The 18181-nt window shown below is 37.8% G+C and overlaps 1 protein-coding gene across 5 annotated transcripts in view; it reads left to right on the plus strand.

The window, feature by feature from the left end:
* Ccdc85a (coiled-coil domain containing 85A) overlaps positions 1-18181 on the plus strand; it is a 198997-nt gene that overhangs the window by 170600 nt on the left and 10216 nt on the right. For 2 of the 5 annotated variants that reach the window (XM_028861545.2, XM_028861546.2), the window contains exon 4: positions 15693-15827. The exons of the other annotated variants lie outside the window; for them this stretch is intronic. In XM_028861545.2, coding sequence (XP_028717378.1) covers positions 15693-15827 — 135 coding nt within the window. The remainder of the gene's footprint in view (positions 1-15692; positions 15828-18181) is intronic. 5 annotated transcript variants of the gene reach the window in all.

Consider the following 18181-nt stretch of genomic DNA (forward strand, 5'->3'; position numbering starts at 1 on the left):
AGATGAGGTAAGAGTGTTCACAATCCTTGGGTGGTGACCCAATGACAACCTGGTAATTACAAGGCCTCTCCATGGCACTTAGCATTTTCAGAGTGCTTCACAATCACATTTATTAGTCACCCTTCACAGATGCCACATGAAACTAATTGATGGGGCTCTCCATTCTCCTGTTGAGAACAAGTGGCTTATTGAGAGTCAGGCAGTCTCTGATCATTCTACCTTGAACTAGAACAGTACTTTCTACTTTTGGAAAGTAGCTTTGACTAACCTTAGAATACCCACTTCTGCTGCTTAACCTGTCTCCTTAACCTGTTCGTTCCTCAAAAACCTGAAAGTTGACTTCCTTAAACCTTCACTTTAGTCCTTTCCAGACATTTTAAAATCAACCTCTGCAATATCTGGGCTGATATGTTAATGGTTACCTTTATTAAGGTTATAGCCTCAGGAGTTTGGCCATTTGATTCCTTTCAAGTCATCCAGAAACATCAGGAAAAAAAAAAAAAACCCAGCATATTTCTAAACTAGAGAGCCTCAGGTTGTGTCTTTACCTGTGATCAAGATTTGTATGGAGGGATGAGATGAAGTTATTATGTTAATGCTGTTCTTTATCCTTAAAATCTCATGTAGATATTACTGTGTTGAAAGAGAATTGTGAACATTGGATTAGTTCACAAAAAAATGGAGTGTCAAGTAAGTGGAAGAAAATTAGTGGCTTCCATTTCCTTTTGTGAGTATAACCAAACAACCCTGAATAAATAGGAGGAGGAATGTCTATATGTCACGAAAGGCTGTCCATTCCATCCTTTACCACTTGAATGTGTTTTGAGCATCTTACACAGGACCCTCTTTCAGGCAATGGGGATGTAATCTTGAGTAAGAAAGCTAGGGTCTCTAACCTCATGCACTTTACAGTTTAGCAGGTAGTTTACTCTTAAAACTGTAAATGTGCAGTAATCACTCTGAAGCAAACAAAACAATCATGTAGAATTAGAGAGTAATGGGAGTACATGGAGTTAGAAGAATCTTCTCGGAAGAAGTGTCATCAAAAGAAAGGGAAAGAGCATGGTATAGAAATAAGGAGTCTGCAAAGCGAGTCCCAAGGACTAAAGCCTTTAAGAAAAAGTCAGGCATGACCGAGGAAACCAGAGTGAAAAGACCAGAATGGTGGTGTGGGGAGGATAGAACAGAGAGCAACAGGAAGTGAGCCAGAGTCAGGCTCATTTTTTGGATTCTATTGGTGACGGTCAAGGTTTGGGGTTTGAGTCTGAGTTGGTAGAAAGCACCAGTAGAATTGAGCTAGGGGCAGAGTACCATTATTTACATTTTACAAAGGTCATTTTCAATATTTGGAGCCAATCAGACTGATTAAGTTAGAAGTGGAGAGAGGGGTCTGTACCCTTGAGTGAACTGTGTGGTAGTCTGACTTAATGGTGTCTTCAGTTTAGAGTGGAGTTGAAGTTACAGTATATTTTAATATTTCTTTTTAAATATTGTGTGTGTGTGTGTGTGTGTGTGTGTGTGTGTGTGTGTGTTCAGTCTTCTCAGTATGTGTGAGTGTGAGCTCAGGCTTCTCAGTGTGTGTGAGTGTTGTTTTGCTTTTTCAGTTGACACACTTGGGAACCAAGGAGACAGAGGCCACACTGTCTAAGTCATTTTGACTGCTTTTGTTTTTTGTTTTCAATAAACCTCTCAGCATAAGATGAGTATTAATGTTCTAAGATCTTCATGTCATGTGACTGCCGGGCCTCCTGCTGATCCTCTGACTTTATGTTGGCTTTCCCATTTTGTAGGAGAGCTTTATGTATCAGAAAACTCATTGAAGAAACTTAGGGTCTGTAAATGGACGACTCTCTCCCGCCCACCTGTTCCCAAGTCAGAGTCTTAATATTCTTTACAAACAGTTTGGTCTATGGCTCAGGCTTTTTGCTAGCTGGCTCTGACATTTTAGATGATCCCAATTCTATTAATCCATATTTTGCCATGTGGTCTTGGTGTTACAGGTCTGCTGACATCTTGTTCCTTGGGCAGCTGGATGACATCTCTATGACTCTGCCTTTTTTCTCCCCTATCTCTCTTGGATTTCCTGCCTGGCTATAACCTGTCTTGCCATAGGCCAAAGTAGCTTCTTTATTAAACAATGGGAGCAACACACAGCATATAGAAAGACATCCTACAGCACTTCCCCTTTTCTGTCTAATGAGAGAGGAAGATTTTCATATACAAAAAGGAAGGTAAAATTACATATAACAAACAATTTTCAAGTAAGAATTACAGTTATTATATCTAGTCTATTTACATTTGGCAAAATTAAATTAAATATTCTATCATCTATCCTATTTTTGTGAGTCTAAAGTTTTATATCTCATTTACCTTCTATCATAATTAAGGAAAACTAAAACTATAACTAATTTTCAGTTTCATCAAAGACCCCAGAAGGATATAATATTACCTAAGCAAACAGTTGTATTGCAAGCAACTTCCAAAATTCTAGAAATGACAGAGACATGTGGCTGCCTGGACAGTCACTCAAAGTTCCTTTGTAACATTAGGGCATCTATCTTCAGCCTATGGGTCTAGAGTATCTGTCATACTTCTTAGTGAAGCAAGAAATTTGAAGGACTGTTTTGCCTATTGGCAAAGTTCATTAGTTATTTATCTCTGTATCCTGCAGAATGTCTTGGCAGTTTCTTCTGTGAAGCAGGAACCTGAAGGATCATCTTGCCTTGTTTTGGCAAAGTTCAGTGGTCACTTTCCTATGGGTCCTGCATGGCTAGTCTATACAACATATTGTCAAGCAGTCCAGGCAAGAACAGTTTTTTTTTTTTTCCCAAATGGCTAGCCTTTTCCACAATGTAAGCAAACTCCATAACGAGTTTCTTTGATGCCTATCATCCTCTTTGAAGTAATTGGTGCTGCCAGGAGCAGACATGTCTCACTGTCCAGAAAAGTCCAAGTTCTTACATTTTAAACATTTAAACATTTTAAATGCCATATTCTATAGGCCTTTGAAGTATTTGAAGATTATCTAATTGAAATATATCATTGTATACCTAAAATAACTAATATGACTATAAATAAGCTTGATTATCATAGATGACTATTAATCTGTATTTCTTAATGATTTGTTACAATTTTAAATGAGTTGCATAAATATAATACCTTAAACAAGAGTAGAAATATACATACAGTATAACAAAATTGACCTCAAATTTGTAGTAATAAACCAAAATCCATATCAATGTAGAGTATTTTGAAATTAACAGTTGTTTTTTTTGATTAAAGTAGATTCAATAATCTACCCTTTTTATCATAGTAATCTACCCTTTCTTCATCGTTTCTATATCATATCTCTCTTTAAATAAAAACAAACATTTATAAACAATATTTTGGGAATTTGGGGGGTCTTGAGAAAATTTAGGTTTATGGTCAAATCCTGACTGTAGTAGTCTATGAGGTTGTATTGTTTCAGCCAGTTGCCTTGAAGCTGTTCTGGATGTTGGATCATCTGGGCCATAGATACTATTGGAGACCTCTCAGGGGATCTTCCTTGATTTACCCATATTAACCTGGATGGAATCCACAGCTTCTCATCTTCTGTGGAAACAAAACCAGAACCTCTTTTCCAAAGCAACATATCCTTAAACATAAATTTTGAAGTCAAGATACCTTTAAAATATATATGTTGGTTTAACTTAGCAGCCCCCACAATCAAATGTCTCTCTTCAGTTAAAAACCCAAAGACAACACAACAATATACAGTATCCAGACTCTCTGTGCATTTTCCATCTTTACATGTCTCACTATATATGTTACTACTCTGTTTCTTTTTGTAAGTACTTTCTCTGTCCTTCCCACTCCCACCCTCCAAGCCTACATATATTTTTAAATACACTATAACCTGTTTAGAGCTTTTGTCCATCTGAGTCTCTTTGTGCATTTGTAATCATTTTCTGACAAGAAGAGTTTTTAAATGTTTTATCTGTGTGGTTAGGATGAATGCATGGGCTTTGGCTGCTGGCTCCTTCCTACTTGGCTTAACACCATGGCACAGGTACCAAGGAGTCATGCTTACCCCCCCAATTCTGGGGAGCAGTATTACGCAGCGTGGAGCTGTGTTCTTAAGTCTGCAGCTGTGCTCTCAAGCCTGCAGGCAGCGGCTGGGAGAATCCTCTCTGTACCGCTGCCTGTGGGAGAGACAGCAGAAATCTACCATGCAGCTTAGCTCATGTCAGCTGTCAGCCAGCTCCACCTCGAAGGCAGATGCATTTCTGTGCTGCTGTTGGCATGAGACTGTGAAACCAGGAAGCCCAGTGCAGCTCTGTCTCTGTGTGTTCAGAATCTATTTTACGCTTTCTCAGGTCTATGTGGATCCATGACAGATGGTTGGTGCCATTTGTAAACAGACGACTTTCTCCTACCTGCCTGTTCCCGAATAACCAGCCAGAGACTTAATATTAATTTCAAACTGTTTGGTCTATGGCTCAGGCTTATTGCTAGCTAGCTCTGACAAATTAGATTAACCCATTTCTATTAATCTATATTTTACAACGTGGCTGGCATCTTGTTCCTTGGGCAGCTGAATGGCATCTCCCTGACTCTACCTTTCTTCTCCCCTATCTCTCTTGGATTTTCTGCCTGTCTATAAGCTGTCTTGAATAGGCTAGAGCAGCTTCTTTATGAACCAATGGTAGCAACACATATTCACAACATGCAGAAGGACTATCCCACAGCAACATTTTTTGTTGGTGGTGTTTTTTTTTTTTTTTTTTAAACAAAATCCAGAAAGTTATTCACCTCAATAAGTATTTTAAGTATTTATCGTAAATAGCTTTTAGTCACAGGGGCTCCCACTCTGTGCGTGTTCTGCTGGGTTTTAATGGCCTGTTGAATGCTTTAACACAGGTATTAATGGGTTGTAGTCTGTAACCAAATTCAGTGTTAATGATTATTACTTCTTTGCCTATTGTTTCCATATTGCCAATTTAGTTCTTTGCTTTTCAATGTGTTCCACCTCACCCTCCCTGCCACTGTATAAGCCCCAAACCTAGAGATACTCAGACATATCCATCTATGAAGCAATATAAGAAGTTCTTTTTCTATTTGATATTAACCAATCAGAAGGCAAATTATATGCATCACCCCTCAAAAAAAAATTCAGTTCCTCACTGGGAGTTGTATAGTTACTAAAAGTCTAAAATTAAGCACAAATGTACAGATGTACAGAAGCAGAATGTACAGAACACAGTGGTCCTTATTTCCTCCCTACTGCCCGTCAGCGGCTTTCTAATTAGACCTTTTTTGTTATGCTTTGTTGGCTGTTACTCTGGCTCTGGGAATACTGGATATTTGCTGTCTTAGCCTTTTCAAAATACTAATGCTTCTCTCCCTGGAGTTTGTCCTCTGAAATCCTAATTTTAAAAAGGTATTCTCTAATTACGTATGTCTGTTTATTTATTTTTCTTGGGAATTATATTTATATGCTTCAAAACTTCATCTTAAGTGACAAATGTTTCTATTTTCCCCAAAAATATTGCAGAGTTTGATCTCATATTATCACCAATAATGTGGTTGTCATTGCATGAAACTAACAGTGTTTATAAGTTAAATGGTTTACAAACTCCTTTAAAAAAATCTGGCAATCAAGAAAAAAAACTATTTGGAAGGTACAAGTGAGGAAAAATGTTTCTGGAATTTGTATTGTCAACCACCTCTTTGATCTTGGATTTAAAAATCCGAGAAAGGAGGTAGATATGTTACTTCCTTTGGTATTTCCTAGCCTGGCTAATGGCGTGACCACTTAGTACTCAGCCAGAAAGCAGAGAGCCATTGTAGATTCTTCCCAACCTCATCACATCCAAATCTACATCCAGGCTCATGTGGCCCTGCCCTTTAAATCATTACATCATCCTTTTTGTTCTTGTGCTATTATCCAGTATAGGCAGCAAGTGACCATGCTTCACTTTGAGCATTTTGTTAATTACCTTACCAAGACTTTATTTCAACTAGATTTGCCCCAATGAAATTCTCTGAATTCTCTGCAAGACAAATTGCTAAACGGTCTTATTAATTAAAAAAAAAAAAAAACCATAGCCAGATATTGGGGTGAAAAACTGAGAGATAGAGGAATAGGACAAGCTACAGTCAACCTCACCTCACCAACTCCTCAGCTTCCAAAGAGACCCACTTCCTGTATACCCACGCCTATATGCCTTTCTGTTCTGCCATCTCACTTCCTCTCTCCACCCAGCTCCATCATTTTCTCTTTCTGCCCAGCTCTGTCACTTCCTGTCTGTCTGTACAGACCTCCAGACCTTTATGGTTAACTAGTGCTGAGAAATAAAGCATGTGCCACCATGCCTGGCTCTCTTCCCAGTGTGGTCTTGAACTCAGAGAGTTCCAGATGAATCTCTGCCTCCTGAATGCTAGGATTAAAGGCATGTGCTACTATTTCCTGACTTCTATGTTTAATATAGTGGCTTTTTCCTCTGATCCTCAGATAAGCTTTATTAGTGTACACAATATATTGGGAGACATAATTGTCATCACAATTCTCATGTGATTAGTAGATATGTCTATAAAATACTGTTAAAACCTTACAGACTGTGGTTCTGTCTACAACACATGTTTTCACATGACTTCGAAGGTTACTCTGACTGCCTGTCATGCAGAGTGTTTGTGGCTCTGTGCTTCACATCCTATGTGATGCTCATGTCAAATGTGCATTGCTTACATTTGCCTGGCCTTAAACTCAGAGATACAGATGACTCTCGGCCTCCCAAATACTAGGATTAAAGGCTTGTGCTACCACTGACTGTCCTCTATGTTTAGTATAGCGGCTGGCTTTGTCCTCAGATCCCCAGGCAAGCTTTATTTGTTAGAGTACAAATAATATATCACTACAGCTGCCATTGTAGGTATGTACTTAGCAGTAGAGTAAGCTACATGAGCCCAGAGCTGATGTTCAGCCTGTGTGTGCCATATCATCTCAGTCCATAAAATATGCTCTGAATGTGGTACCCCAGACCCAGAGACATTCAGACAGCCCGAGTCTCCCCTAGGATCCTAAGACCCTATCCTTCAAGAGCTAGATTAGTAGACAAAGCAGAACGTGTCCCATAGAGGAGTCCAATTGACAAGAGATCATTATGAAGTATAAGTTACTAAAAACAATACCTGCCACCCAGTTATAGCTAGAGTTTTCCTGCTTTGCCCACAGTCAGGACAAATCTTTGTCACCCACCAGTCCCACAGCTGCTCAAACCCAACCAAGTAAACACAGAGACTTATATTGCTTACAAACTGTATGGCCGTGGCAGGCGTCTTGCTAACTGTTGTTATATCTTAAATTAATCCATTTCCATAAATCTATACCTTGCCACGTGACTGGTGGCTTACTGGCGTCTTCACATGCTGCTGGTCATGGCGGCAGCTGGCAGTGTCTCTCTGCCTCAGCCTTCCGCTTCCCAGAATTCTCCTCTCTCCTTGTCCCACCTACTTCCTGCCTGGCCACTGGCCAATCAGTGTTTTATTTATTGACCAATCAGAGCAATTTGACATACAGACCATCCCACAGCACCCAGTTAATTTTTTTAAAAATAAAAGTTTTGGGCCAGTGAGATGGCTCATCAGGTAAAATATTATGCAAACCTGATGACTTGTTTTATCCCTGCAACCCATGGTGGAGTAGAGACTGACTCCAAAAAGTTTTCCTCTGTCTTCTCCATGTGTGGCATAGTGTGTACATACACACATAATGTTAGGTGGACCATATACACAAGTACACAATAATAATAAATTAAACATTAAAAAATGTTTTTACATGAAATACAAAGCACTGTGTCTCCAAAGATGTTTGGGAATACATGTACAAGCACATAATTATCTTTGTGGCTATATGTCCACTGCTAGCATTTTAAAACAGGAATTATTACCAACATATTATACAGTATGTCTCTTGAACTCCTATTCCTTCCTGTTGATATTCTGTATTCTTGGCCAACATCTCCTTAACTTACCCTCCATTCACCTCTGGTAGCTACCTCATTTGCTTAACCTCTACAAGATAACTTTTATAGTTCCACTTATGAATAAGATCCTGTAATTTTTTTTGTCATTCTTTGACAAGAATGTCAAAAGACATTCAATGTTTATTTCATTTAATGTATTATCATGAAGACACACCCATATTCTCAAATGATAAAATTTCATCCTCTGCTTTGTTGAATATTATTCTATTTTTATATGTATGTATGTACACCCTTGTGTATGTGAGGATATCTCTGTTAGTTTATTTAGATATCTTGGTTCTTTTCCATATTGTAATGAAAATTGAAGGACAGACATTTATTCAGCCTCATTGGATGCATGCACCATTGGATTACATAGTAATTCTATTTAAGGTGTTTGAGGAGGCTCCATATTGTTTTCTATAATAGTTGTAGTGGTTTACTTTTTCACCAGAAGTAAATGAATTCTACTTCCTCTGTACCCCCTTTCCAGCACTTGCTATCTCTTGCACTTACAGTAATTATAATTTCTAACTGGGTTGAGATGTAGTTCATTGCATGTCCGTGGTCGTTAGGAGTAGTAATTTTTCCAGTGCTTATTGGTTCACTCATTCTTTGTCTTCTTTTTGAGAAATGTCCAATCAGGTTGCTGCAGTGTCTCTGCCCTGTAATCCTAGCATGCTGGAGGCTGAGGTAGTAGGCTAGTTAGCAAGTTCCAAGCCAGCCTGCGATGCAGAGGACAGAGTGGGACTCTCTCTCAAACAAAAATGTGTTTTTGAGTTCCTGGTCCTTTTTCTAACTGAATTATTTGGCTTTATGCTATTGAGTTGCTTGAATCCCTTACTTATTTCGGATATTCATAGTCCATGTCTTATGAAAGGGGCGTTCACATGTAATAGTAGTTTGTATTGGCCAGTATTAATATTTGGACTGACAACACTGTGGTGGTCCTAACATGTTGTAGGAACCCAGTGATTGGGAACAGTTGTTAGTAAGACAAGCTTTCCATGTATCTTCTACGCTCTGAGGAGACATGCACATAAATGGACTGAATGCCTTAGCTGTGTGCAAAGGAGACATTCATCACTGCTATGTCTGGTTTCTTTATGATTTTTCTCTGCACGTTGTAGAATGGCTTGGTCAGGAACAGTATGGTGTTTTGCTTGTCAGAGTCTTGGCTTCTATTTGTCAGCAGTTTTCTTCTGTCCTAGTGAGTGTGCTTAAAATGTGGTACAGAATGTTTGCCTTGTGTATTAAGGAAGCTCTATTTTTCTTCACAATTCCCACAAAACACTGCCAATTTTATTTGATATGTCTGTTTTTAAGGTATTACAGCTTCCTATGTCTCTCTTTATGAGACTCTGTTCTTTGGACCATTGCCCTTTGTCTGCCTTTAATGTGTATTTTCATATAGTATTGTTACATTAGGGTGTTTGGGCCACTTTTAATTTGAATCCATTTCTTAGAGTAATTTCCTGTTCATTGATGTTACTTAGATTGCTTGAGGACTGGAGTATGACTACTTTTTTTTTTAAATGATTTCGAACTCTAAATATTTCTTCATATGCATCATCTGCTGTGGCGTTTGTATTAGTTACTTATAGCAGCAATGCTAAAATATCATGATCAAAGCAGTTTAGACAAGGAAGTATCTATTTAGGCTTATGGTTGTAGCATGAGAATCTAGTATTGTTGGGGTGGCATGACAGCAGGTGGCTGGAGAAAGAAGCTGAGAGATCACATCTTGTCATACTGAGAAGGCAAACTGGAAATGGGGTAAGGCTGTACACTCTCCAAGCCCTGCGATGGACTTCCCCCAGAAGGCTACAGACCCCTCCTAAAAGTCATCTCATGGTGATCACAGCAACGTAGATTTGTAGTTTTTGTACATAGTTCTCTTTCTCTAAAGCAGGCTTTCTTAACAATTTGGGCAGCATACTTTTCTTTTCTGATGGGATGAGACTGAGTTGTAAGATGTCTAGCAATATTTTAGACAGCTATCAACTCAATGATCATAGAAATTGCCTAGTTTTAACAGTGGAATGACTAGATATTTTTTCCCCAAAGGTATTTCCCTGGGGAAGAAAATTGCCCCTGGTTGAGAGACATTTCTATATATAAAAACATGTGAAAGTAAATTGACACATTATAAAACGTGTTGACAACCAAATCCAAAACATCCCTGATAATGAGAGTAAGCAGAGCAGTCATATGGGAAAGGCAGTGATCGGAGAGATTGTTTCATGCCAGCTACCAAATCCATCGGATGAGACATACCATTTTATCATTGCCTATATTTTGTAGATGAGGAAACTGAGGCATAAAGAGATCACATGACTTTCTCAATGTCATATAGCTCCAAAATGCCACATAGAGTTCATAATTTGAACCTAGTGTTTTCAATACAAATTTATTAAAATATATAGTTACATGATGTTTGATATATTACCTGATAATTACCTAAAATAATTAAATGAACAAATAATCTCTGTAAGTATAGATTTATTTTTAATATAATATTTCATTAACTCTTTGAGAATTTAATATATATATATATATATATATATATATATATATATATATGATGTAATTTGACCCTTTGCTTCCCACTCCCCCAACTCCTCCCAGATTCCCTTATTACATTCCTTAGCAAGCCTCTTTGTTTTTGTTTTGTTAATAACCCACTCAATTTAATTAATGCTGTGGGGCAATTTCCTGGAGGATGGTCAGTTTACAAGACATCACACTTCTAAAGAAAACTGGTTATCCCTCTCTACTAGTCACTGTTGGTAGCTCCTCAGCTAGTGGCAGAGGCTCCTTGAGCCTCTCCATTCTCTACACTGGAATGTGATTGGCTTGATCTTACGCAAGTCTTGTGCAGACAGCCAATACCTTCAGTGAGTTCATGAGTGCATTGCTCCTGTCACATCCAGAAGACATTGTTTCATCCTAGTCCTCCTGACGTCTGAAGTCTTTTCAACTCCTCTTCCAAAGTTTCCCTGAGCCTAGGAGAAAAGGGGTATGACAGAGATGTTCATTTATAGCTAAACATTTCCCGAGCACCTATTCTCGGCACTTTGAGTTTTGAGTTTCCATGTTAATGACCTGCATTAAGTAAAGAAGCTTCTTTGATGAGAACTGAGGGCTGCATTAATCTGTGGGTATGGAAATATGTAGTTATGGGGCAATTTGGTTCCAGGTCCATTTAGAAAAATAATAGTGGTAGGTTCACCCCTGGGTCATATTAGCTCCTTAACAATGGGTTCTTGGTGAGATTTACAGTATCAGACATTTGTTTTCTCCTGTGTAATGAGCCCTAAATTCAACTGGAATATGGTTGGTTACACCCATAACATTCCTGCCACTGCTGAACTCGAGTGCATAACTTGCCAGGGTGGTCACTATTGTAGCTGACAGTGTTTATCTCTGCAAAGCTGTTGGCTTTTCTCTCCCAACAGACTATGGAGCACCTTCTGGTCCTATGAGAGCTAGCCAGTGGTGAGGCAGCTTCCTTATCAGTACAGCCCGTTTTCTCCATGTCCTGTCACTAAAGTGTGTGTGTGTGGTATCTTCAACCAGAGTGTCTTACTATCAAGTTCTGGTGAAGAGTCAAGAACAGTGGCAATAGCCTATATTGTTTTGAGAGAATCTCTCAAATGTTCTGGGAATTGCCTCATCAACAACTTGAAAAGAGGTATGCAAAATTTTTAAATAAATTTTTAATAGATTTTAAAAGTAGTTTTAGTTTTTTTTTGAATAAAAGCATTTATGTATTGTCTTTAATGCAAAACAGAGGCTACCAGCATTCCTAAGAAATCTTACAGATAGTCTGCCAAGATGATCTCCAAGTCTGTCATCTGATCTGCACTTCTGCAGTACTTACTAAAGGATACTGGACAAAGACTTACCTTTGTCCTGTAATAATGAAGGACTGATTACACTCTTTACCCTAAACCATGATTGTGTTCTGATGGGGTGTGAGGCACTATATGATACCTTGTCCAAACTTTAGGACTTATAAAATATTAAGTATCTTCTTGAGCTTTTATTTTGACCATGATTTATTTGGAGTGGAGACATTATTTTTTTCTTTCTCTCTCTTTTTTTTTTAAAGAAAAAACATGTCATGTAGGTTGTCTAAAAATAAAGTGCATTTAAATTTTAAAAAAATATTAAGTATCTTTAACAGGAAACCATGTTAGCTGATCAATCTTCAGGTGTCCATAGTTGGCTTTTTATATTGATAGTAAGGGTCTGTCCTAAGTTCATTCTCACACATTCCCTCTGATAAGTGGGAAGCCTGTGGCTATAGGGCACTGCAATATTATTTCACTCAGAAGTAAATATGTGTGTATATGTATATATTTGTATACACTCTACCCCCATATGTCTGTAAATGCACATACCCCACATATACATACATCTATGTATTCAGTATTATGTCTGGTAGTTCAAGTTGCAGAATTCCATAGTAGAATATAAAGCTCAGGAAACAGTATCATTTTGTAATTGCATTTTCCTTAGTTATAATGAATCACTGGGAAGAATTTTTGCACGTTTTATTTTTAGGTAATTTTTTTCTGTATTGTAGAGACTATAAATCAAATTCTGAATAATCATCTTTTGTGATTTGTGTTTCATCAAAGAGAATAACAGATATTTTAAATGATTCTGTGATTCCTATAAGGAATAATTAAACTATGAAATGACTCATTTGAGAAAATCATGATTGTAAAAGAAGTTACATTGTTTGTTGTACAAAATTGACTTTTGTTTCCTTAGATTACATATATAACCCATTAAGAAAAAATAAGAAAGGATAATCTTAGAGAACCTTGTACATGTTCAGAAAATTATGGCTATTCACTGGAAGAGTCCTGGCTTGAAGATAAATGCCACGATGTGCTGCTTGAATGTTGAATTCATGTTTAAGTCCAGAGGAGTTTGAAAGAGACACCAAACCTCTGGCCCTTCAAATCCTGAGACTATAGGCATTTACTCCAGCAATACCAATATATTGTGGATATAGGAATGTTTCTTCTTCCTTTCTAAGTAAATGAGGTAGAAGGCTCCAGATCAAACTGACTCATAAGGGCTAAGATACCCTTGGCTTAAATATGAGCTACTTTATATTTTCTGATTCTTTATTACTGAGATTTCCAATGAGTCATTATTAGTGAACTAGTCTATTGGTCTTCTAATGGAAAGCTTTATTTTGTCTGATTTGAGAAGCCTGGCATTATAGGAGTACACCCTGGACAGTCCTTTTGTCTTCCTCTTAGGTCTTAATGTTCACTTTTCTTTTCTTCACCAATTTCCAAAGCATTGTGCTTTTCTACACTGTGCACCGTTCAAAAGTTCCTCGAGTTTGAGAGAATAAAAACAAATCACTATTGTACACTTCTGTGGAACTTAAGAAGAGTGATTCTCACTTTGACTCTCACCCATTTTCCTCCCTCCTTTTAAGTCTATTCATTTTTCTTATTGACTCACATTGCCAAGCCAGACATAGGAATTACATTAAAGAATATATAGGAAATGAATACATTTGCAAATTTCAAAAATAATTTCAGTTTAATGGCATCCAGCTTATTGGAGGATAATTATTACTGTATGGGGTAGTTGATGACCAGGATTGGGTTTCCCATGTTGCCAGAATTAATCCCAGAGGTGGAGATACTAAAAATTTCTTCTATTTTATGAAGTTGTCTTGAGAAAATTATGTGGTGGATGATTGGAGAGCTGGCAAAAATCTGAGAGTCATTGTTGGTATGAACAGAGGTCAAAAGATAGTAGCTATCTCAGAATGCATTTTCCATGTACCTCAGTTTTAAAACACATATTGACATAAGTTAGCACATCACGAATCCTGATTCTCCAGAAGCATATTTTTCATTAAAATAGTTATATCATCATCAAATTAGAGACTCTGCTGTAGATTACATGGGTGAGGTAATATTTTACTATAAAGGCCACATGTTGGGATTTGGCCTCACTGCATGGGAAGAGAGAATAAAAATAAGTTTAGTCCTGTATGATTTACTTATCTCATGGATCTGGAAATTTTAAGGTCTGAGAGATGTCTACATCATGAAAATCACCAAATCCAGAAGACTTGTAAAAGGATCTATAAAATTTGCATTTATAATTAATGATCCTCTCAGAAATAGAACTGATTAGTGTGGGTGGGTGTTAAAATTAAAGCTATCAACCATTTTATAAATTGTTGAATATAATTATTTTGATAATCAAATAGGTTAGGTATCTACATATAAGATAATTAACAAAAGAATGATTTTCACATGAATATTGGGTGCTGAAGTGACCATTGACTCTAGCACAAATGTCCAATTTTCTGTTACATATGAATAGCAGAGTATGCGTGACTGACTGGACATGTGTCCCTGGAGCTGACTTCACAGACTGAGTCCAGGGTTTGGGAGGATCAACTAGTGTAAGCAATGTACCTTTGACTTAAGACCATGGTGTGTTTTCCTCTCTCGTCCCATAAAATTACAGTGAAAATGACGCCAAGGCCCCAACTTCCAGGAAATGGATATGAAAACTAAAATACTTTTTAAAAATTTCTTTTATTTTTGAAATTATATTACATCATTTCCTTCTTATCCTTTTTCTATTCAAACCCTCTCATATACTCTTTTTTTTCTTTCTTTCTTTCAATTCATGGCCTCTTTTTCATTAGTTTTTGTTATGTGCTCATATGTATGTACATATATGTTCCTAAATATGGCATGCTCAGTCTGTATGTTACTTATATGTATGTTTTCAGATATTGGAAGGCCATTTTGTGGTCTAATAGACAGGGAAAGTGGATGGGGAATGACCATGAGGCCTCAGCCCTACGAAAGAGAACAAAAACATTTGATTCTCAGTTTCAGTATCTCAGAATTAACCTCCATGGGTCTACACTGGGATTATTAGCCATTGTGTGGGAGGGATGTTTGATTGTTTTTCCTAGGGACATAGTAGCTTTAGGAAGAAAAAGACACCTTATTCTAATAAGTTCACTTGCTTCTCATAATTTTTATAGATTTATACAGGTTGGCCATGCAGGAAATCTGAAATTTCAGGAAACTTATTTTTAGAATTTTCTTTTTTGTTAACTTATATTATTCCTACTACCAATTAGTATAGACATTTGAACATTGACTAACTAATAGAAATCTGGCATATAAAAGTTATTTTTATACCTCTTAGGACTTTATAATTTTTCCTATGCAACAATTTTTTGTTGAGAATTTGACAAATTATCAGTTAAATTTCCAATTTGTATTTGTTACCAAAAGTGCATATTGCTTCAAATTGCATTACTAATTTTTTCTGTTAAATTCGGGAGTTCTACAGTTTGTATATCTGGAAGATTTGTGAGAATTTTGTTCCTAATAGGTGAAATCTGTGAAAGGACATCATTTGAACGTCTTTAAGTTATTTTCTTTATTTTGACCTTTATCACCTCCTTTTGACAGCTTGAGGGTGCAGTTATTATTGCCTAAGAACATCGTTATTGGTTTCATTCTGAACTTCCCCCAGATAAAGATGCATGTTACAGCTTGCCATTGTGGTCATTGTGGTTCATCTCATTAAGCTTCTTATTCTGTCTGCTTTCTTGAGTTTTGGGAAACAGTATTTTTCTGAGTGATTGTACCATATTGTTCCAAATATAAGGCCACCCAGAATAGAAGTCAACCTCCAACTAGAAACAGCTCAAATGTGGAGAAAGGCTGGGGGCCCAGAGCCCGGCGGGTCTTGCAGTGGTGGCAAGGGTGCCGAGGAATAGGAAGATGCCTGCCCTCTCTCCCGGTGAGTGAAGATGAGTCAGCTGTCTGCCTTTGCTTGTGTGGAACCAGGTGGCCTCTGTTGCTAGAGGAGTCACTACAGTTGGGGAGGCGGGTAGATGATGTCTGTGCCCGTGGAGGAGGTGGCTGTATGGGGAGGGGGCAGACGATGTCTGTACACATGGAGGAGGTGGCTGTATGGGGAGGGGGCAGACAATGTCTGTACACATGGAGGAGGTGGCTGTATGGGGAGGGGGCAGACGATGTCTGAACACATTAGAGGAGGTGCCTGTATGGGGAGGGGTAGGGAGGGCAGGAGTGAAATCTTTTACCTCTTACCAGTTTTCTTAGTTTATTCTGACCCAGGGGTCAAGGGTGAGCAAGCCCAACTACACAAGAGGACAAAAATACCTTCAGGAAAAGAAGTGTAAAGTCCAGGTGCATCCAGGAAGTCTGGAAAATTATCCCTTGCCCGTGGACTGGTGACTGGAGATTTTTTGTATATTATATGTGTTTGCAGCATGTCTTCACATGTGACTTGAACACAAGCAACTCAAGACAGGAATTATAGTTCAAATTTTATTAAGGTTTTCTACTTTTAAATTCCTCGTCTTCAGAGCCAGCCCAGTATAATTTAAATAAGAGGCTTTAATCTTATTGAAATAAGCTCTGAGAGACTATTTAGCATTATTTGTTGTACAGCATTCTACTCAGTAGCACATTAAAAACTAGTTTAGTCAAAATGTATAAGTCAACTGAGACTACATACTGAATGAGCCTAGGTAATTGTCCAAATGTAGCCTCATAAGCATTTAGATAGCTGAACTTCTGTTCTGTTAGAGGAGAGAGTGAGATGCTGGTTTCTAGTGTTACACTCTAGAAAGCCATTTAGTACATTTGGTGTTAAACTTTACCATTTATTTGGTTACTTTGAGGCCTCCCAAATAGAAAGATATAATACACACACACACACACACACACACACACACACACACACACACACAATTTAGGAGAGGAGAGGAGAGAGGGAGGGAGAACCTCGATCTTTCTAGTTGATTACCAGTTCATGCTCTCAAAGCTAATTTAAAGTTAGTTTTGAAAGGTAATACATTTTCTCCTAATAAATATTCCAACTGAGAGCTTATTGTGATCATTTTTTAAAGGAAACTAATAAGCCAGATGGTGGTGGTGGCACATATCTTTAATCTCAGCACTGAGGAGGTAGAGGCAGGTGGATCTCTGTGAGTTCGAGGCCAGCCTCGTCTACAGAGGGAGTTCCAGGACAGCCAAGGCTACACAGAGAAACCCTGTCTTGGAGTAAGAAAAAAATAATAAAAAACCACCACCACCAACAACAAAAGGAAACTAATAAAAGCATTTGTTTGTTTGTTTCTTAATAGTTATGATCAGTAAAGGACTTTTCCTAAATTCAAGAAATTCCAGTTGATTAGATTCAAAGACAGTATTAATGTTGATTTTCAAGTCTTCGTTAAGCCAAAATGTTTTTAAAAACAGGATCCATGCCCACGGATGCCATTACTAATTTGCCTGCCTTTTGTCTAAATGTGGAAAGAGAAGCTTTAAAGATAAGCTGTGCATAGAAGGGGGTTAAAGATGGAAATGGCGTGATGGTCACCCACAATATTGCATTGTGTCTCAAATCACCAAGGAACATGGCATAGTAATGCACTGCTCTAAATGCAAGGTGAACTGAATGCATATACCCTAAGCATGCTTTTCTGAAAGAGTTCCTAGGATGTACCAGCAGGGGAGGAGAACTGAAGAGGAACAATGTCACTCAGGGAAGAAAAGTTTCCTTGCCCTCATCCAGTTTGGAATCACTTAACCTAAAAGAGAAAAACTGTATACAGTTTAGGGGATGGAAAGGTCTATTTTCTAATTATCATTAAATCTCAGATAATTGCCTTGTTATTATTCATATCAGTGTTATTATGTCCGACTTATGTTACAAACCCATAAAAGGCAAGCTTAATAATTTAGTTTTCAAGAGGGTTTGGGGGATTTATATTTGACAGACTTATTTTCTTACCTGCTTTTAATGTAAGACTTTGTAGCAATCAAAGAGAGAAGCTAAAGAAGTATAACAATGTCTCATTGGACTGCTTCCTCTTCCTGGTGCTTAGTTTGGTCTGCAGGCATGAGCAGTTAGATTGCACAGTTCTTATGGCATAGAAAATAATACATCTTTCCTTCCTAGGCTCGCTGGGAGTAATGTGGAGCCTTGAAGGGTATTGGTAGAAATGACGACAACAACAAGAGAAGGGACATTATATTCCAAATTTCAGGGCTTGTTAAATTCTATGTGAGTAACATTGGGTGTGCATGGCCCATAACTTTGGCTTGCTGTGCTCAGCTTGC

Source organism: Peromyscus leucopus, chromosome 10 (assembly GCF_004664715.2).
Source record: "Peromyscus leucopus breed LL Stock chromosome 10, UCI_PerLeu_2.1, whole genome shotgun sequence".
In the NCBI taxonomy this organism is placed as follows: Eukaryota; Metazoa; Chordata; class Mammalia; order Rodentia; family Cricetidae; genus Peromyscus; species Peromyscus leucopus.